The 21,884-nt window shown below is 45.1% G+C and overlaps 1 protein-coding gene across 1 annotated transcript; it reads right to left on the reverse strand.

Moving 5' to 3' along the window:
- Positions 1–1,868: 1,868 nt before the first annotated feature.
- On the reverse strand, positions 1,869–19,962 carry HMGXB3 (HMG-box containing 3). Its single transcript, XM_082006039.1, has 20 exons — positions 19,815–19,962; positions 19,225–19,399; positions 18,212–18,775; positions 17,701–17,736; positions 17,443–17,541; positions 15,742–15,873; positions 13,245–13,657; positions 12,731–12,906; positions 12,336–12,433; positions 11,709–11,807; positions 11,066–11,215; positions 8,977–9,275; positions 7,409–7,536; positions 6,653–6,784; positions 6,198–6,382; positions 5,375–5,594; positions 4,170–4,303; positions 3,648–3,764; positions 3,023–3,232; positions 1,869–2,433 (listed from the first exon to the last, which is right to left on the reverse strand). Exons 1-20 carry the CDS (start codon positions 19,958–19,960, stop codon positions 1,963–1,965), a joined length of 3,984 nt encoding a protein of 1,327 aa, XP_081862165.1. The 5' UTR covers positions 19,961–19,962; the 3' UTR covers positions 1,869–1,962.
- Between the last annotated feature and the right edge of the window lie 1,922 nt (positions 19,963–21,884).

Consider the following 21,884-nt stretch of genomic DNA (forward strand, 5'->3'; position numbering starts at 1 on the left):
TTACTGTCACCTGCTCCAGACTCTCTCCCATGAAAGCCACCTCCAGAACTGCCCTGTCCAGGGAACTGCAGAACAAGAGCAGGTAGACCAGGGGAGTCAACCATCTGCAGAAGTTACTTTCTTGCCACTTATAAAAACTATATCTTAGCTATAATTAGCAGGATAATTCTATTTGACACACTGGTGAGGTGGCCCAAGCAATTTCTTCAGCTGATCCTCTCAGAGGAGCTTGTTTCTGAGAATACCAGGCTTTTCCCCATCACCATGGCAGTGCAGGCTGAAGTGCGGTATATGTGCAGTGTTTGTGCCCTTTCCCACTACAGTCCTCCAGGTCTTGTACATAAAAAACAAGTCACTTAGCCACAGTTTCACCCCAAAAATTGGAGATAATTTATTAATCTTTATCACTGACTGATAAAAGTCACTAATGTCTCTTATAATAAGTTAATGTTCTTAACAGAAAAACCCCAAGCCATAATTACTGCATTCGCTCAGACTTAATACATTTACTTTAACAGTATGGTACTCAATAGGTTCCCCTTCACAGAAGGGAGTTTTCAACCACACCACAAGCCTCAATCTTCCCTAGTGCTCACTCAGACAAAATAAACTCCCTGCATGGCAACTTAGCAGTCCAGCCTCCCCCACCTCTCCTCTGTGAGTCACAGCAAACACCCATCCACCTTCACCTTCATCACCAGCAAAAGGCAGCTGGCAGCAGACAACACACATAGTTTTGCAACCGCAGCCCAAAATGTTCTTTAGACAGGCTGAAGGGGCCAGAGGTCTTGGCCCAGCTCCTCTCAAGGAGCTGATAACACAACCTAGGCAGCACAAGACCTCTAACCCACACAGCATCATGTGGACACAGGCAGGGCAAATGTGACACCTGACAGAGTGCTGAGGTGGCACACATGGATGCAGCTCTCCCTGCGCCTCCTCTGAGGGACGAATACCAAACCCTGCTCACTCTGGTGATGCTGCATTCATTGTTTCTCCTTGATCCCACAGACAGTCTCTGTGATTCTGTTCTAGGGGCAGGACAACAGAAACTCAAGTCCTTGAACAGAATGAAACAGGGGGAAAAAAAAGCACATCTGGGAGGACAGCACAGAAATTTTGAGTGTCCTTCCCCTTTCCACAGCCATCACCTTACACAGTGCTCGTACAGCCCTCCAACAGGCTTGGCACCCCTGGGGCTCACCCCATCAATTCTTACCTTAACATACAGAACACTTTTCACTCACTGTATGTTTTACCTTCTAAATTATTAGTGCTCATGTGAAGGGACAAACAATTCCAGAAACTTTCTGCAGCCGAAGCACCCACAATCCTGGACCCAGGAGCTGCAGCCTCCAAACAGGCTCCCCAGATGTGGTGTGTTAAAACTGCATGGCTCCTCCTCGACTACAGACTCCTTGCAGCCAACACATCCAAGAGCTCTGCAAGATTTCCAAGCAGGAGTCAGTGTCCTAAACTCATCTATTCAGAACATTTGGGGGGAAATCTTAGTTGTCTGCCTTTCATGCCTGCATCCACAGCCCCAGCCCTGCCACCAATATGCACAAAGAAGTCAGCAAGCAAGATTCAGAATTAAAAAACCTGTGCGCTTGACCATGCATACACCCCACTACCAGAAATGTCTCTCCCTTCTCTACTCACCAGCTGCAGGGAGCATGACATTTCACACCACTGACCAGGGGGTCTATCACACACCTTGGGAGGCAGTTGCAGCCTTCAGCAAGGGGGGTGACAGACCCATGCTCGCAGCAGCTATCGTGACACTCTGGAAGCACACAGCTCTTTGGTCATCATTAACAGCAGTCAAAGCCACTGGCATCACACCTCCAATCTGCAAAAATAAAAACTCTCAAGCCAGACAGCTGCACAAACCTTGCAGAAGCTGGCCTGACCCACCCATCCGTATGACCAGAGAGAGAAACCAATAAGCTGTTTTGTTACTCAGCAGCCTCTATCATCCTCCTGCTTCGCCTCTTCATCCTCTTCTGTTTCTGTTTTAATCTGGGCCACGCCAAGCCGGTAGAGAGCATCGCGAATTACCACCTCCCCAGGCTGGCAGCTCTGTACGATCTCCTGGATCTGCCGATTCACAATTTCCCTGCTGGTGAGGAAGTCCATGAGGCGGTTGTAGAGGTAATAGTGCGTGGCGTTCTCAAAGGTGATGGGCCTTTGGCGGATGTTGCTAGTTTTGCTGTCATTGATGGCAGCGATGATGGCGCTGTAAGGCTCCAGCTCTCGGCACAGGGAGATGCAGTGATGCCGAGCCGTTGGATCTCGGTGGCTGTTCTGCTCCGAACCCGTGTGAACAATTCGGCGTGCCGACGACTTGGTGATTGGGTGCTGAACAGAGTGCTCAGCCACAGTCACGTCTACGCTGTAGTGCTGGTCTAGCAGTTCAGGGCAGGACACATACTGGGGGAGAGGGAGAGACACACACCAGGTAGAACAAGAAGCAACTTCCGCACAGCTAAGAACAAGACAAAACTACCGTTCTGTTGAACTCCAACCAGCACTATGACCCAGGACAGAGGGAGGACTAACTGATTCAGGCTTTCCCTAAATGCCACAAAGGCGGTTCTGTCCACTCCCTCCTCACCTGCATGCCCTCAGAGAGAATCCCAAGGTACTAGCAACCCTCTTCCTCTCCCATCTCTCAAGTAAATAGCAGTAGTTTGAAAGAAGTGAGTTCCTGTGTCAAAATAAGCAACATGCTCCAAGTTCATGATTTGAACTGTTACAACACACTTCCAGCGCAGCTCTTCCTATTAAGGTGCATGAGCCTAATATAACGCCCCAAGCAGCACGTAACGCTTTCCGCTACGGTCAGAAGCTATGCGCTGGCAAAGCTCTGAGTCAGGAGACACTTACCACGTCAAATTATCTTGAGGCACAATGCAGGTTACATATACTTTTTCGATTTTTTTAAAATTATTTTAAATCTCACTTAAAACTTTTCCATATTGGACTGGCATAGCAGAGTGCAAAGGTGGACATAACTAACCGTTGGAGGATCCATGGGGTCAGAGAAGCAGCCCTGGTTTTTCCCCCACATCTGGGAAGTCAGGCCAGGACAGCAGACGTCTGCACACAGTGCGACTGAAGAGGCTGTATCAACAACGTACACTGGAGGCCAGTGTCGTGAGGAAACCAACAAGTCCACGTGATCCCTGGCGTTTTCTCCTCTTACTATGTACTTTGAGCCACACACAACCTGGAAAGAAAAGGATACCACCAAACAGCACAATAAAACTGAAAACTTATGGGGAAAAAATACAGTCTTAAAAAAATGAAGCTTCCTTTCAGGCATTCCAGATAATACAGTAACAAGTTACTTTCTCTGAAGATATTCTGTTTCCTCCTCATACAATTCACTTTATCTTGTTCAGGAGGAGGTGATTTTCAACTCCACCTCAGCAGCAACATCAAAACCAGGCTTCAGATCACTGGTTGCTCTTGAAATCTCCTGCAGGACTGCTCATACTCCAAGCCCCCAAGGCAGAGTGTTTCAGAGGTTCAGAGAGGCCCACTCCATTGCTTCTATTTAATGAGGCAGTTCCACACTGGTAAGTCAGGTAATAGTGAATAGGAAGGTAAGAAAAAACATTGCTGACTCCAGCCTTCCTTACCTGATGTGGACACACTTTGTAGATTTTCCCCCCTGTGTGATGAGCAGAGGCTTGTGTGATGCTTATCCCATTCTGTACAAACTCATAGAGAGCCAGGAGGGAGTAGCAGAGTTGGTCCTGGAAAAGACAGGGCCCAGAGAAAGTCTGTACGTGGCTAAAACTAATGGACTCCTCCAGAGAGGGAGAAGCCTGCAGGCAAGATCTCCCAAATCCTAATTTGCACTTCATCCAGTAACTTCCTCATCCCACACTCAGCACCATGAGGATGACAAGCAATTACATGACATTGAGCTTGTGACAAGGTAATTACAGGCTTCCTTTCTTCTAGCCCACAAAGGTTCAATTCATCTCACCATGTGTAAGTTATCCTATAATCTGCAGGCACTCACTTCTAACCCACCCCTGCCCTTAGTGCAGTCAGATGAGAAGTTAATTAGGTAGGATGGCAAGTGTGAATGAAGGAAAGACAGTGAAGAAAAACTCCACTCCTGCAGGCTTGTATGTGGGCAAACAACCCATTACCTTCGTGTCTGAAGCCTCCCAGGGGATGCCACACTGTGTCAGAAATCTCTGCAGCTCTTCCTCATTGTAAGAGCTTATCAGCTCAAGCCTGAAGTTTTCTTCCTGAAGGAGCCTCACCAAGGCACTCCCATTACCTGCAAAGGCAGGAAACAAGCCTCAGCATTCATTCTCAGGAAGGGAAGTCACCAAAATAATTTCTTCTGAAGACTACAGCAGCAGAAACTGCACAACCAATTGGCAGGAAGAGAAAGCCATGACTAGTCCTATTTCCAAAGCACGTCACTGCCCACACTTCTCTTGAACCCTTCGCTAGTGAGGTCACCAGGCTGAGCGCAGCAGAGCTGCAGACTCCATGTGCACTTATCTCTCCTGTCGTTTGTAACCTTTAAATGACTGGTTGGACTGACATGAGGATGAACAAGTGACAGAAGAGCACAGAGAAATGTGACTGCAGCCTTCGGACTGAGCAGCTCCAGGCTTACCCTTCACACCTCCTCTCTGGTTCTTTCTCTGAAACTCCACTTTCATAAAGCCCATGTAGCCCTTCTGCAGCTCAACTCTCCAAAACAGCTGCAGCCCTGCCTGCAAAGCCAACTCATACACTTGTTAAGTTTGCAAACCCAGTTTTCCTTCTCATACCTAATACCTAAACTTTTAAGGGAACCGGGTGCTAACTTAGTTCTCGTACATCTGAGCTTATTCATCTCATGGTTTCTTGTTACATGCAGTCAATGCCCTGGATATACTGAATGTTGACAACACTAATCAGAACTGATACCTCCATCTCCCAGTCTTTTTTCAAGTTCTGTAAAAACTTTATTGGCATTGTGATATTGAGATACCAAGCCCTGCCCCAGCTTCCTATCAGTTTAACATGGTACAAATAACTGACTGGCATTCAAGTTGTGCATGCACCCCTCTGCTATCAGGCCATACCTCATTTGGGGTGCAGTGTTTTCATGTCCCCCATGTCTCAAGTGTATCAGAGCACACAAGTGCATTCAAACTTCACTGGATAGGCCAAACCTCAAACTCCTAAGTATCCTGGGAACAGCTGAACTCACCCCAGCGTTCTTGTGTTCTCTCAGCAGACATAGTGTTTAAGGAGTCATGCAATCATCGATTCTCAACTCTAAACATCACCAAAAGACTGGAGTCACTGTCACATAAAGCATTCCCCTAATAAGCACAACCTCAGCAGTTACCTGGCACTGGCTGTGCATCCAGGTTCTTGTCCTTCTCAGTATTGATCACCATCGCTCCTCTCATCAGTGGAGGGAAGAAAGGAGCAACAATAGAGGCATCAAACTTTGTGATGGGGATGCTAGAAGGAAAAGCCACCTGCTCAATCACCTCTGTCTCCATCGTGGACCAGAAATCTTCAACATTCACTTCACTTGACGGCAAAAACTCTGGCCAAGTAAACTAGAAAGAGCAAGAAACACACTGGTCAAATACAAATAACCATAGTTCATTTGACCATTTTGCGTCAGTCTCACTCAAGGCACGAGGACTACCCAGGGGAGTGCTCAGCCCAAATACAAAAAAATGACTTCAGACTCGTAGAGTTCTCCACAATCACTTTTCTTGGGGTGAGAGTCAAAACAATTTATGTGACATAAAAGCCAGACACAATGCATATTGCTACTAGGGCTTTTTTTTTTTTTTTTCCCCCAACAGCAGGTTCCTTGAGGTGCCGTCTTCTCTAACAGGGGAAAAAAGAATGCCTTCTCCAAGGAAAAAGGCCAAATTTAGAAACTTCCATCCAAGGTCCATGCTGTCAGAGGCTGCTGGACAAAAGCTGTGGTCCAGGGACAAAGGATCTTGTTTTCCCCAAACCATACATCAACACCTCTAAGAGGAAGTGCAGGCATCACCACTCCAGCCACATCCTCTTGCCAGGCATCAGCAGAAAACTGCTCACAAAGGTCTCATGTAGTTATTGTGCATTACAAAGACTAGAGTCAGCAAAAGTCATTATGATCTGCTTTGAACACAAACAGGATGTGAAGTTTGTGAAAAGCCTACCTCTGTATTTTTCAGTGCCAGGACATTTTCCACATTCCTCTGGGCTATTTCCACCTTGGGGGTTATGCCACAGATTCCACAGATCATATCATTGTAATCCCGGACTGTTAGGCATTCAAAGGCCCAGTAGCCATTGCTCAGCAGTTCCTGGAGCTGAACCTGCTCATCAGGGCTCAGGCTTTTTCCTGAAAAGAGAACATGCCACTGTTACAGCTTTCACTTCCTAAAGTCAGTGGAGAGGTAGTAGAACTCTCCTATGCAGAATAAAAACAAACCTGTCCTCCAGAGAACTGTTACAAAGAACTGCCACAGAGGTATTGTTGGCTTTAGGAAGTGATGTAACAGAAACACACCATGCTAGAATATGAGAGTTCTGCCTTTTTATAACCTAAAAATCAACAGCAGGTCACAGATTGGTGCAAGTGTTATGGTAAAAAACAAGAAGGAAAACCCACCAGTTTGCTCCTGAACAGAGTCGAGAATATTGCCAACAGCCACTCTGGGATCCTCTCCAAGTTTAATGTGGTTTCGGATTGCAAACAGAAGATCCAAGCTCACCAGCAACTTGTTACCCACATTGAAAAGGCCTGAAGTTAAAACAAGACAGTTATTTTCTGTAGGGATCCAGATCTTCCTCACAAGAAATATATTCCTTACTGATACACAACATACTCATGCCAAGTATGGGTCAGAGGATAATGGAAACATGTGGATAATGCTTCTGGGACTGTTCCCTCTGCACAATAGCAACACTAGCTCCTTTCACAGACTTGCCTTTTAAATTTAAAAAAGGCTAGAAGCAACAGCAGCCAATCCATCTCCTCAGCTCCATGCTGCCTTGCAGGAGGCCCACAGTAACTGCCACTCAAGTCTCACTAGTCAACACTGAGAAACAGCACTTGGCAGAGACGTCTTTGTTTATCAACTCAGGGACTGCCTTGCAGAACTCAACATTTACCACTTACACAGAGAACTACGCTGGTGAAGCAAGGCACAGTCTTCCTCATCAAAGCATTCACGTTTTTCTCACAAATACAGATTTACTTGCAGAAGCACCAGAACAGTGCAAGTCAAAAATAATTCAGGTTTAATATGCTGAGGCAGAGAATAAGCTTTTCTGTGCAAAGACAATGACCTGATACAGTTCCAAGGCTTCTGAAGGGTTTAGATTGTAGTCATGCCTTATGTTGGTATGCTCACATTCTTCCTACCTGTGTAAATATCAGTGAAGCTATGGAGGGCCAGACACTGTAGGTTCAAGCACACTTTGACCTGAGCTGTAACCACCTGTAATCTATTAGCGGTCAGCAGCCAGCACTCCTGAGGACCAGCAAGGGAACTGTAATGGATAACAAAAGACCACTCAGTCAAGCCAACAGGTTTTTCAGTCCAGTCCTGCAGTAACTTAAAATGTTCTAGTTGAGATCAGTTCATTAGTACATCAGCCTAAGCCAGTTCACCTAATTTTAAAATGTAATTTTTTTTTCTGGTGTGAAATGGATTCCCCTGGCAGAGTCAGGTCATTGCTCACATTTTAACAGCACTACAGCAGCTCTCCAGCTCCATTCACTGGGCACATAGCATTTGAGAGGTAAAATTTATGGCCCCAGCTGCCCTGGGAGAAGTGTCAGCCCTATTGCTGTGGGGCAACAAATGGTGACAACACATTCTACCTAACCGCCTGTCCCTGCACACACAAAGATTCAGAAAGACCTGCTCCTCTCCCATACAGCTGCCAAGGAGGAAGTTCAGACAGGAAAATTTCAGCTGCAGCCTAAGAGGCAGCAATATAGCTGTCCACCTCAGAAAATAAGAATCAAAGTCAAAGCTAGCTCCCTCCCACTGGCAGGGGTTTAATTAGAGCCTATGCAGGCACATGTGAGAGTCCCACATGCAGAGCATTGCAAAGCAGCCCAGCATTGAAGCAAGTATTTACAATGCACAGGTTGGTAAGTCACAAGGTGACGGAGAGGGTGGAAGATAGCACTGTTCTGCAAAAATTATGAGTATAAAAAGTTCCTCTGCTGGAAAAAATCGCAACTAATACTAGACCGACCAAAGCAAACACCCTTAATTGGTATCAAGAAAATCTTTAGTTGAAGAAAGAAACACAGCAGTAAGCTACCCGACATTTTGCTGTGGGAAACATTTCAGCTGAGGCATTTGGCAACAGGAGGATGTTAGGCAGACTTAGTGAGGAGATATCCTATGGGCTTTTATACAAATCTAGTAAGGTAATCTAGCCTATACACTGGTAATTTCTGAAAGTGCTTCAAGTTTCAATTTGTATATTTGTTCCAAAAAAGGATTCACTCAAGCCCACGCTAAGCCATGAAAAGAACAAAAACATCATAAGCAAAAAGATCCACACAAGGAATATTCCAATCAGGAAGAGAGAGAAAAGGGAAGTCACATAATGCACATATATAATTCCACAACTTTGCGTCAGTCAGCCTCAAAACACCAAACTGGAAAACAAAGAAGGGATGACTAATGAAAAGATTTCATTTCACACACAAAAAAAAACCCCACACCCCTACATCTAGACTTAGCAGCTCTTCTGCTGTATGGAAATGGTAACTATGACAAAACTAGACTGCACAGGAGAAACAGCTTATCGCTAACCAGCTAAACCCCTTCCACACACATGTTGCTTATTCAGCATCACTTACACCAGCTTCAGTACCAGGAGCTAAAGCAAATATTATTTCAGGCACTCTTTTAACACAGGGTATCAGCGCGAGGTTGAAAGAGTCACAAGTCTAAAACAGAGTCTTACTTCTGTCCCCCTTTGAACAATGGGCTGTTACAGAGGAGGCACTGCGTAGATGGAGACTCATAGTAGTTTGACCAGGAGGTCTGTTCTATGGTGACTGTCTCCTCACTCACGTTGGACAGGATGAGCCGTGAGCTGTTGAGTTCATGGATGAGCGTGAAGACCTCAGCCAGTTCTGATTCATTCTCTGGGATCTGCATTACCTTGCGCAGCAACTGCAGAGTGGATTGACGTTGGATCTCTTTCTGGGATGGCGTTAGGGGCTCATTGGTGTTCAACACAGACTGACCTGGACTGACCTCCTAGAAAGCAAGTCACACGCTCAAATATTCAACTAGGCAAGCATGAATATGCACAGTAAACACAATAACCTTTGACGTTGGATCTCTTTCTGGGATGGCGTTAGGGGCTCATTGGTGTTCAACACAGACTGACCTGGACTGACCTCCTAGAAAGCAAGTCACACGCTCAAATATTCAACTAGGCAAGCATGAATATGCACAGTAAACACAATAACCTTTGTACCCCATAGACTTGACCTCCACTCCACTGCTCAATCATTGACCCCAGACAGTAGCTTCAAGCCTAAGTAACTTCACCAAAAATACTTTATTACAGCCCCACCTTTCAGGAACTCCTATAATACTGCTAGACCATCACAGATTTGCCACTAAACTGAAGCGTTAGTGCAGAGATGAAGGATCAAAAGGTTGAGGACAACCATCAACAGGTACATAAACATGTCAATAATCCTGGCAATCGTCACTGCCTTTCACCATAGGTTATCCAGCACATTCTCCTGTATAACATGCTCCAACAGCCATGGCAGTCTGCACAGCTCTGCAGAAGCTAGAAGAGACAAGTGCTAAATGCGAACTAGGGGCTGTGATGTACAGAATGCACTAATCAATTACAATTGATCAGCTACAGTCCTTAGACATACATCCCCCAACACACATATGCTATCAAGACAAAATGCACAAGCACGGGAGAATGAAACCTGAGGTGGCTCAGAAGAACACAAACAGGCTAATCTGTTTAATTACTTAAACTCTTCTGCCAACATTTCAACCTGTTTTTCTGTCTAATCTAGCAATGAGATAAATGATCAGTCCAAAAGTGCAGCGGCAACAATGAACGGTGTGATAGGAATGTTAAACAGATCTTGAAGCAGAAAATAAGAAAAAACTAAATGCGGAAGAGACAACCCACATAGCTTGCATTTTAGAGGCAAGCACACTGCCTCTTCCTTACACAGCTGCTTATGTTTGAGTTTCACACAGGCCATTTCAGTTTGTGTAGGGTTTTTTAAAAAAACAAGCAAAGTTATGTTCTTCAAAATAAAAAAGACAAGTGGAAGAGTCATATTACCACACAGATGAAAATGTAGCCTGTCTATATGCTGAGTGGGCATGTCAGCTAAGAACAGGACAGCTTTTTTTTTTTTTTTTTAAACAAAACAATTCTGTATGAGAAAAGCTAACCTTTGAAAATTCAAATGCAAAATACCCCCAAGCAAACAAAACCCAGAATACATTATTTACATCCATGTAGAACAGCAGACAACTGAAAAACATGTTTTTACAACAGAAAAAAATACTACATCCAGAAATAAATTCAGGCTGGAAGTAAAGCTGCACTACAAACCCCTAAAACTAGGAAGGTCTAATACAAGATTTGCCAATTCAACTGATATTAGCCACAAAATGGTCACAAAGCAGAGCGTACTTGGGAGTTTCTTGATGGAACTCTGAAGTTCAACAAAGCCGACACAACAAATGTGACTTTAGGGGTGGTTTCCCCAGCATGTACTGACACATTATAAGCATTTTTAAGCTACAGAGACATCCAGTGGTAGAACTGAGTGCACTCAGTCTCATTCCCAGCCTGAAGCACCACTGTTGCAGCAGTTGGACAGTACAAACATCATCATAAGTCTTTTCAATAGGACATTATTCTGTTAGAAAAGCTTACCAGAACAAAAAAAAAAAAAAAGAAAAATTAAATGTTCCCACAGGCGCTTGCAAATTAAGGTACTTCCCTGCCCACCCCACAATAGCCATTTGGTAAGACAAACTATTCTGAACCTTACCAGGGATTTTGCTGTTTTCTCAGCTCTGTCTTTGGCAAGATTGTATCCGCAGCTTGGACAGATTCGTGGTTTGTGCCTGTTTGTATACACGTAACTACAAGAGGGGTTCTTGCATTTCCCTCTGCCACGTGATGTTGCCAATCCTAAATCCTGAATGACACGACAAAGACATTTGCTGACCTTGACTTTTAGATGCCAACAAGATTCTAGAGAAGTCTGCTTGAGTATCATATGCTTTTTCGCCACTTTGTAACACCTCATTTAAAGGTCAAATAGCAGGCCCTGTCACTTCACAGAGTATTTTCACTGGCACTCAAACATTTTGGCACCAGTTCCAGAGACCACAAGCACTCACACATTAAACTCATTCAGAAACCGCTGATCCTCCATGCTAAACTCAAGGAAGGGATAGGGATTATGCTAGGACATGAAGAAAACTCCAGTTCTTAGCAAGGTCCCAAACATGACTGCAACAGAGTAGAGTCACCCTGAATTAGGTCAACAGATGACATAAAGTACAGATTGTCTCACATTAAATACAAGATACATTTCTGCAGGTCAGTAAAACAAAAGTCACAGAACCATCTCATCCCAGAGGTGACACTCCCCACAGCATAAGTCAGATCATCTGGAAAATTCTCACCAAAGTTACGGTGCAGCTGTACTTGTAGGAAGGGAATATGTCTGGTTTGACCTCCACTACTTTAACCTGAGATGCCCTGCTGGTCAAAGCACTGTGGAGCTAAAGATTGAAAGCAGAAAAAACACCCATGAGACACCTACTACTGAATACGTACATCCTGTAAGCAATCCTATTAGCACTTTTTACCCCCAAGAAATCAATTAATGTTCATTTAATACCAGAGGACTACAACACATTGTTTTGCATACTAAGGCATTACAATTCAAACAGAAGTATTCCAGCATCTTGGCGTACTCTGTCATATTTCACAGGTGAAAGACTCAGTACTGCATGTCAGATTATCAGAGCACTAGCAGATCCTCAAAATGTCTTCTGGAAGTAGCTGGGAGGTTCTCAAAGCAGCCAACAGAAGGACTGTGCAACAGCATCTCTCAGGTCAGTTCCTACATTCAGCCATCTAGCATTCGTGCTGCTTCCAAGCCATCTCATAAAAACTGTCACAGATCTCATCATCATAAGGCTGCTACATTTTTATGTTCTATTTCTCAATACACAGGTCATATCCTTCATGTGGGGGAAAAAAATCCACAGGAAATAACATGCATTTGAAGAACAAACCATAGGTACCTTTCGCTCCTCAGCACTTGGTGGCTGCAGAATCGACTGGCCCAATTGTTTCAGTGTACTGGGCTTCAGGCCTGATGTTCTCACAGGGGAATGCTTGTCTTGGAGGAAAAGGATGCAGCAGGTTAGATATGAGAAAACAGGTCCTGTTCCATCTTTAGTAAATGCCACCATAGTCATGTGAGATTTTTCCTCTGAACTTGAAATGACCCAAGCAGGTGTTTCATGTCCCACTTACCTGCAATCTCAGTTAGAGAGAGAGAGAGTAGGTTTTTTTCCTAGGGTAGGTCACTATCTCCCTTCAAGCATATCTTATTCTTTGACAGAGACCACTTCAACTTCAATGTGTTGAGGAAAGACAACCACTCCCAAAGCATACCAGAGAATACTGCTTTTACCGGTATTTGCAAAGGCCTGTCTGTTGCCAGGCTGCTCAGTGCTGGCTTCTCTCCCCACACTGGCTGGTGCGGGCAGAATGGCTCGCATGGGTCTTGCTGCTGCCAGCAAAGAGGGCTTAGGTCTTGATTTAGCCTTTACATCTTGTCCTTTGTGTGTAGCAGCTGGAGCATCAATTCTGAAAGACAAGAGCTACAATTGGAAAAGAATTCCATGGTTTCCCCCTCAGCCTCAATTTTCTCCTCTTCCCTGAATTGTGCTTTATTAGCACAATAATCACAGCTATGGTATGCTGTGATATGCTAAGGATACATCCGCCCTGTGACAACAATTTGTCATTTTTTAAAAAAATTAGCTCTGATGGACAAAACGATCCCAAAGGAACAATCCTGAACTGGCAGAAAACAGAACAGGTCTTACAGGAAGCACTGCCAACAGCCTTCAATTTCTTGGATTAGTCCTATCAGCACACAACAGACATCATACGCTCCCGTAACATATGGAAAACTGGCTCACCCCATTGGCTTTTTTGCAGAGGCATTTGGACTCGGCACCTCAGAAGATGGTGGCATCCCCAGCCCTATGCTATCTTTCTCTGCCTGCTCTGAAGAAGAGTCTCCTTGCCGTTTGCTCTCTTGACCCAGCATCACTCCAAAAGCACTCCCTCTGTCTTCAGCAAGCACATCATTCGCAAGAACATGAGCCTCAGAGATGATCACTTCCTCCCACTCTGTCTCCTGCGTTTGCCCTCCAACAGGCACAGCATTCAGCAGCTGGCTGACAGCTTCAGAGCTTTCCAAGGCAGACTTGGAGGTACTCTCGCTAACAGCTGCTGGTTCTGTGAATACTGACTGTTGACCTCTTTTAGCTGCCGGAGGTTTAAGAGAGGTGCCTGAATTTGGCTCAGATTTGCTTTTTGGTTGCTTTTCCTGGAAACAAAGAGATAGTCACATTTTAGAGCTTTAGGCTTTCACAGATAAGTAAGTTCCCTTCACGTATGCCAGGTTTGCCATGGCCTATTTAATGGTGGAACAAAACAGCAAAATCCTAAGTGTTTAAGCAGTGAATTGTACAAGAGCAGAAAGACATCATCTCCTACGACAGCAAAGTCCCTGTTAACATTTTATCTAGCCTCCTAGCCCTTCGTGTATTATTTTTAGACATTGTTTACTTTGAAGAATCAATCTTTCTTAAACTTCCCCAAATATCACCATTAGCATCAACATCACAAACTCACCCACCACCCTCCGAAACAAGGACCCACCACCTACGCTCCCCTTTCATAGCTTCAGCTCTCTGACGCTGTCTGTTCTTCCACATTATTGAGGAACCAAAGGGATAGAGAACTTGTATCTTTTAGACACATGCATTCAGAAAAGCATGCGTTTCAGCAAGTCAGGAAACAGAGAATTACTCAGGAAGGTTTTTTTACTGTAAGAAAAATGTTACCTTAAAGACTAAGGCTACAGAAGCCATGTATTGGGGTCAACGAAGGTACGATGGAACACTGAACCAGTAATATCCAAGAAGGTATCAGAAATGGAATCAAGAGTTTCTGGCATGATAAACAGAATTCTAAGCTCTCTACAGAGTTCATACTGGGAAGGATAATCTAGGTTTTTAAAAACAGACATCTTCTAACCTAGTCCCTTTTCTAAGGAACAGGAAGGTATGTATATATTTAATTTCAGTTCTACTGATGTTATTCCCAGTTAAAATAAAACTGCTGGCGCATGTTTTTTCCAAGGCATGATACCATAAAACAAGTGGAACTGTTTATGTAAACATGTTCCCAGAAGAGCAGAATAAAACTGAAAGCCAGAAAGCAAAGTCCCTCTACAACCTTTCAGTTCCAATCAATGTAGGATTTAACAGGAGCAGGCATGCCACATTCAGGCAGAAACATGTTTTTGCAGTTAGCCATCTACTTCAGCAGGTTTACAGAAGAAAAGCTAAGCCGCCATCATCACTATTTGTATCCTACCACATAAGAAACCCAGCCATCAGCTCAGAAACTACAGAGTTTGTAAGCTGCCTAAAAATGTTCTTGCCCTTAAGTGCTTAATGGATCTAGACACAGAACAAACGAGGTTTAGAACACATTCACATAAAGTCACTGAATGCCAATGCAAATTTCCACACTGAGAATATCTTTTAACTTGTGCCTGAAGAGCTTTGTTTCAGAGAGAAATTTAATGAATGCACATCTGTTCAGAGCTGGCTAATTACCATGACACGGCCAAGGTTTAAGGAGCAAGTATTTTTTTCCTGTATATAGCTAGAAGAGATGCCAACAACTTAAGCAGAGTAGGTATCATGTGGAGAAAGACTTTGCCATTCAAACTTCACAACTCTACCAACACCTGGGCATTTCCTTCTAGTCAAAGGTCAGATCATCATGAACGATCAGACACAGCCATGAGTCAACAATACCCAACAGCACTTCAGCTTCCACTAGATCAACTTTATTAGCTAGCTCCCAAAGGATCATATAGCTGCTACAGCTGAGAATTGTTCCTCCTTTCTGTTGAAAAAAGACCACAGAATGTGGAAAGACCACAGAAAACTTCAATTTGTAGAAGAATGTTAAACACAGACAAATTACCACAAAACAAATGGTTCAACCAAATCCCTAAGCTTAGCTAGGACTGTAGCAGGAGGAACAGGCAATGCCTTCCTCATAGTCACAGGAACTATAACACAGGCAGAGGGCCAGAAGAATATGTGACCTTGCAATGAGAGCGCGTTACCAAATGCAGCCCCATCTATTCTGACACCCATCATTACAAGTGGCATCTTTGCCCAAGGTACGGTGATTTCAAGTCTGTCTCACCTTGGCCAACTGTTCTCTGCAATGGTGACTTGCTCCAGCACAGGCATTGGAACACAAGTGCAGGGATCAGTTATGGCATATCTGACCTCCTGTGCTAGATTTACAGGTCTAGAAATATCACAGGCATTCACAAAACCAGCACTTTTTGTCTGAAAATAAGGGAAGGAAAGGCAAACTCACCTTTGGGATCCATTTCCCTCCCAGGAAGTTCCCACACGTTGGGCATTTTGGTGGCTTATGCCTGGTGACGTAAGTGAAGGAACAGCCAGGATTGGTGCAATTTCCATGTCCCCTGCGAGTATAGGTGGTTGTCTAAAACGAGAGTTGTCAAGAATTTCTCTACAAAGCTGAAAAAACAAAAGCTGTGCTTATCACTCCCTTTTTCCTCATAAGCGCTTTGCAAACGTCATTCAGCACATCAGCAGCCCTCCACTATTATTCCTTTTACTGATCAATCACCACACAGGGATCAGAGTGAGTCAGTACCTTAATTACTCTGAGTCTAAATGTTCAGTCTATACAAGAGCCTTCAGTATTATCAGAATTTAGATCAAATTCATTCAGAGATGAACAACGCATATAATCTACTGGAGAAGCTAACCTTGTATTTACAGTGATGTAACAGTTTTATTATGACTTTTTCATATTCATAAGAAGATGGTATAAAAATTATTCCAACAGCAGTCCACAGTGAGGCAAGATCTGATTAATAGACTCATGCCAATGGGGCAACAAAACTTAAAGACAAGCACGCATGATCCAGAGGCAGTTTTACAACAACAGTAATTTGTTGTCTTATGCAGCAGTCAAGTACTCCCTGCTGCTTTACTGTAATTTGCTATAAATTACTGTAACACCAACAGCACCACCAGGCGCTATTTATAAAGACAACTAAAGCAGAACCTGTCACCTTTGCCAGGACAACTGCATCAACACATTGAGTTTTTGTCAGGGCAGCACTTCTCAATATTCTGTACTCAACACTCCCGAGGGAGCTGTTGTGCTGTAAGTCCCCAGTAGGTACGTTTTTTTTCTCGAAATGCAAGTGCTGCTGTCAAAGAAATTGGACAATTTAAGCTAGGCACTTCTCCTCAGGCATACAAACCTAAGGTATTTCCATTCTCCCTAAGACACCTGGAAGAATATCAAGCTGTGCACCACTATAAATATCTGCAGTGTTCCACCAGCTAGAAGCACAGAGGACCTGGAAAACAGGATTTGATGCTAGCTTATACAACACTAGGAGCTGCAGTGCTGACTGTGCAACAAAAACCTACAACGGCTACAAAAATACAGGTGGCTGGAGTGGTTAGATTAGAGAAACAACACTATTCTTCCTCACGTAACAGGCCACACAACCTTTTACATGAGTTCTCAAAACCTTACGTCACTGCTCCGCTCCCGTCACGTGGCCAAAGTGACGGCCATCCACGAGACTGGGGAGCTCACGTGTTCCTGTCACAAGAGCAGATTCTTGCCCTTAAAGGGATGGACACTGGTATTTTATGAAGACAAATATGCATCCAAGTAGAGGACATAGATGGCTACACAGACCCTGAAAGGGGCAACACTGAAACTGCTATTGGCCAGGTGGGTTGTGATAGCATTATCTACTCCACCTGTTTCCAAGAACTCCTCAAGGAAGAAGGTAGCAGGAACAGGCCGTATAAGACACTCTAGGAAGTCAGAGACTCCCATTAGCACACACAAGGCATGCAACCAGAGACAAGAAACATATCAACTGACATGATGACTCCAAATTGGATTATCTTTTAAGAACTGGACCATGAACAAACCCTTCATACTCCCAACACCTTTAAGACAAACCTATGCTAATATATCCATACCTTAAAACACCATACAAGTCTCTGAATTTCTTACCAATTTAATTGATGCTGGGTTGTCCACAACAGAATGAGCTGGCAAGGGTAACATAATAAACTGTGTAGCAGGTGCGGAGGAGCTACTCTCTTCAGCATCCTAAAACGAAGTCAAAAGGAAAATACATGCAGAAAACAACAGACATGGTGACCTGTGTCCCACCCTCTCATTAACAGTACCACTGAGCATATGTCTTAAGGACTGATGAGACCAGAAAGCAGGAAAGAAGAGCAATCATTTCAAAAGCAATGGCCTTACCGGGTCTACTCTGGAAATTACCAAACTCTTCACAGCTTGAAACTGAAAACAGCAGATCCAATCCTTCACAGAATAAGGTTTTCTATAACCAATCCCTAACACCTCAACCTAAAAGGACTCCCTTCTACCTCTCTGCAACCAACAAAATAGCTATAAGGAGCACAGAAGTAACACTTATTTTCTCCCCAAAATCTTGTAGTCCGACTGCAGAACACACCCCAAGTATTGTTACAGGAAATAATTTAAAAAACCTCAAGCGGTCATCTTAAGACACAAGTGATACCAGCATATGGCAGAGTCAATCTGCAAGCAAAGACACTGTAATCACTGACTTACAAAAGTTACTATTTCCCTCATCACAGAGCCTAAGCATGCTGGGCAATACAGGATGTCCTGCAGCCACCAAGGTTCTCAAGCAAAATGTTTTAAACAGCATTTTGTTTTAATGTTTTAAATCAGACATTTCAGGTGAGACGCTGACAGGAGTCTGAGTGTCACATGAAAAACTTACCCTCCTAGTCACCACGGTCACCACAGACACACCATCCGAAACCTGAGGACGGGCCACAGCAATGCTCCCATTGGAGATGTCTGTGGAGCTGCTAACTAGAGTCTCTTCAATAACTACCTGAGCTGTCTGATACGGTTGCCCTTCTATTTCCAAAGCAGCTTCATCCAAGAGGATATCTCCAGCCACTTTCTCTGTCACAGGCCCAACATAGTGAGAAAGAACCTCTGATGCAACCACTTCTTCCACAGCATCTGGCTGACCAAAGGAAGCAGTCTCTTCTGCCAGTCCTTCAATGGCAATGCACTGCTCAGAAATGCCAACATGGCTCGAGTCCACAGAAAGGATGTTCTGCACAGCATCACGGGAGACATTTGTGATATTAGTGGAAGCCGTTAAACCTTCAGACGGTGCCCGACCCTGCGTCACACACAGTTCGAGCGACTGCCTGCTCCTGTCCTCCTGAAGAGTGGTTTTGGGAATAATTATATAATCTGAGCGTGGAAGAATCTTACGGAAACCCGGAATGTCTGGAACTACTGCTGTTCGAGTAGACACCTTGGAGTTCTGTTGGCAAAAAAAGAGTATGGAATAAATGAATAGGAGAAAAGGAAGAGATTCAGTTCTCAATCCTGCTCTTTTCATGCCTAAAGTTCAACTGGTTTCCTGAGGCAGTTTACTAGGAATTCCTCCACATGACAGGGCCTGCAGAATCCCTCTCAGCCCTGGTTTTATCATCCATTTTACCATCAATCCCTCTGATGACATGACACAAAAATAACTACCATCCCCATCAGTGGGTACTAGACATATCCATCTTGAATTTCAAAACATTATCCCTTCACTGAACAGAAGGCAAAAGCAAGAGGCAGTGGCCTCACATTGCTGCTTTATAGGCTGTCCTAAGCAGAAATACAAACTGGAATCTGCAGTTAAGTGATTCTCTCATAGTGCTGTGTAAGCAGTTAAGTGCCTCTCTCTTCAAATGGCAAAGAACTGCCAGAAGGATGACTTACCGGGTCCAATCCCTCTTTCTCTAGCTTGGCTTTCTCCAAGTAATAGCTTTTTTCAGCCACACTGAGCAACCTCCAGCTCTCACTAATCTTTTTGTTGATTTCAGATTGAGGGAGGTGAGGGAGCTCTTGCTGTACTTTCAAGTAAATGTCATAATAGTAGAGGAGGTAAGCAGATCTGAAACGCAACCAGAGAGTGAAATGTTAACATCATTCTACATAAATTCCTGTGGAAAAAGAAATCCACAAGGTTTATGTTTGTCTCAAAGTCAAATGACAAGCATGTTACATTCAATTCCACTTGTAAATGCATTTTTTAACCAAATGAAAACTAAGATTCTGAGGAGAACCTCTGAAGTAAGGAGAAAGAGCCTAAAGCAAATTATTCTGGGGCACATAGTATTAAGCAACAGTAGCATCCACAAAGGCAAGGATGTCAGAGTGGGGTTAAAGGGTCAAGATAATTTTTTTCTATAAAAAATTTTACACTATGAAGTGTTCCCAGTGCACTGCAAAGTCCACTCCTGCCACAAAAAAAGAAAAACTGCTCCCATATCCTACACAGGCACTAAATTAAGACAGAAAGAACTTACCTAGGCTTTTTGGCTTTTTCTCCATGATCACCAGTACTTTTATATTTCTTTTTCTTCTTAGACGGCACTGGTGACGCGTAAGTGTAAGTGCCCTCTATTTCCTCCATTACCACAGTTACTTCAGTGCCATCATATGGAGCCTCCATTGCTAAAAATATGTATTTTATGTTATGTACTCGACAAATTATACAAAATTTCTCCCAACAAAGACTGCCCTTAATCACCTTTGTAAACTGACAACATCACTGTCATTTAAGTTTGACTTTAATTAACCAAGACAACTACATGTTAGTTAGTTACCTATTTTTAGAAGAAAGCACCTTTACTACTATGACCTCAATACCATCAGTTCAGGGCAGTCACACTGCATCTGCACTTAAAAGCTGCAATTCCCCAGGAACCTCTCAGATAAGTTTGGTATCAAGAATGAGTCTTACCCCCAGCAAGCAGGTCTCCAGCTACAAGATACTATGGCCACACTCACAAAAGCAAGGCCAGAGGCTGAATAAACATGGAAGCCTCATAATCCTCTTACCCACCAGAAGATCTCCAGAGCTCCTCGCTTAACATCGGCAACAGCTCCTGCCTCCGCAGCGCTGGGAGGCAGAGAGAGCACGGGAAGCCTCAGGAGGTAAGAGGCAACACTACCTGGGCTCCAGTGCAGCTCATGCATGACCCGCACCTCGGCCCCACACAGCCACTAATCCCGGGCAAGCCAAAGCCCGTTAAACCGAGGTCCCATTCCCTCCACAGCCCCCGAGGCGAAGCGGAGCGCGTTTCGGCCCTGGTGAACTTTCCCCCCGGCCCTCCCGAGGAAAGGCCTTGGCGCTTCGGCCACTCACTGGACAGCACCGGGGACGAGCGGTCCGACAGGCAGCGAGCTGTGGTCACGTCCCAGCCGGGGCGCAGCGGCGCGGAGGAGGCAGCGGCGGAGCTACGGGCCAGCCGCACACAGAAGAGCCGGCGGACGGGCTAGGCGGGGCGGGCCGCCCCGGCATGCTGGGCCGGCTGCCAGGCCGGGCCCGGGCCGCGGGTCGGGGCGGGACAGCACCAGATGCTTCGCCTCGGCGGCCACCCGGCACCGCCGGAAATGCTCGCGGCAACAGCATCCGGGTCGCGGCGTGACGGAAGGAGGGGGCGGGGCCACGGCCGTGGGAAGGAAGGGCCGGGCGCTAGGATGCAGCTGGCGGGGCAGTGATGTGGGACGGTGGCCGGGAGGGGTCAGTTTTCCCGCGCGTGCGCGGTGTCAGCTCGCGTTGTGGCGAGGAGGAGCGCGTGCGGCTCCCTGTTGCCGCCAATTCTCCTCCAGGCGGCGGCCCCTCAGGGTGGAGCGGGGAGGCGGGAGCGGGTCCCACGGGAGCGCAGCACAATTAGAGCGCAACAGCAAAGGGCTCAGGCCGCTGGAAGCAGGAACTGCTCTCTGCAGGAGTAGCACCATGTTCTTGAGTTCTTCAGTGGTGCCAGGCCGCTTTGGTCTGACTCCCCACAGCTGGCCTCCCTCCAGCTCTCCTCGGAGCAGCAGGTACAGGCCTGGCCCCTTCCCCACGTGAAAGGCGAAGCTCTGCACCTTGGCTCCGACAACTTCAGCCCACCAATGCAGGCAGTCCTGCTTCCCATTCCTGGTGACGAGGCTGATGAAGTGGCAACCTGAAGTTCGGTTCCAGCTGAAAACCCAAGAAGGCTCGGTGCCACTCCACGAAGGTGGTGGTTGTTCCGCAGCTGGCTGACTATGAGGCCAGTGCTGTGCTGCCACCTTGGCACAAGAGCCATCAGAGATCATCCCGTCATGAAACGCGCTATTGTATTGACCCGCATGCAATAGCCACTCAAATATGGGATCTTTGCGTGCCAGCAATTTTTTACCACCATTCTTCGCTCAGTTTTGAAGAATGAAAGTTTCCCTACATGTCAAAGTAATTTGTTTTCTTGCCATATAGGGCGCTCTACCTGTAACTCTCTTCCCTTGAACCTTTTGGAAAGTGGGATATTGTGCAGTTACTGCTTTAACATGTTTTTCAAATTACACATTTTGGCTTTTTTTTCCCTATTCATTTCTATTTCTGTATTTTA

The sequence above is a fragment of the Phaethon aethereus genome (assembly GCF_964289735.1).
Source record: "Phaethon aethereus genome assembly, chromosome: 14".
NCBI classification, from domain to species: Eukaryota; Metazoa; Chordata; class Aves; order Phaethontiformes; family Phaethontidae; genus Phaethon; species Phaethon aethereus.

Bases quoted from the DNA above. Each gene is read 5' to 3' on its own strand.
- HMGXB3 (XM_082006039.1), bottom strand. From the start codon at position 19,960: ATGGAGGCTCCATATGATGGCACTGAAGTAACTGTGGTAATGGAGGAA. The intron at 19,400-19,814 runs GTAAGTTCTTTC...GTTGCGTTTCAG, and splicing joins GAAAAAGCCAAAAAGCCTAG to ATCTGCTTACCTCCTCTACT. The intron at 12,907-13,244 runs GTGAGCCAGTTT...CTTGTCTTTCAG, and splicing joins TCTGCAAAAAAGCCAATGGG to AATTGATGCTCCAGCTGCTA.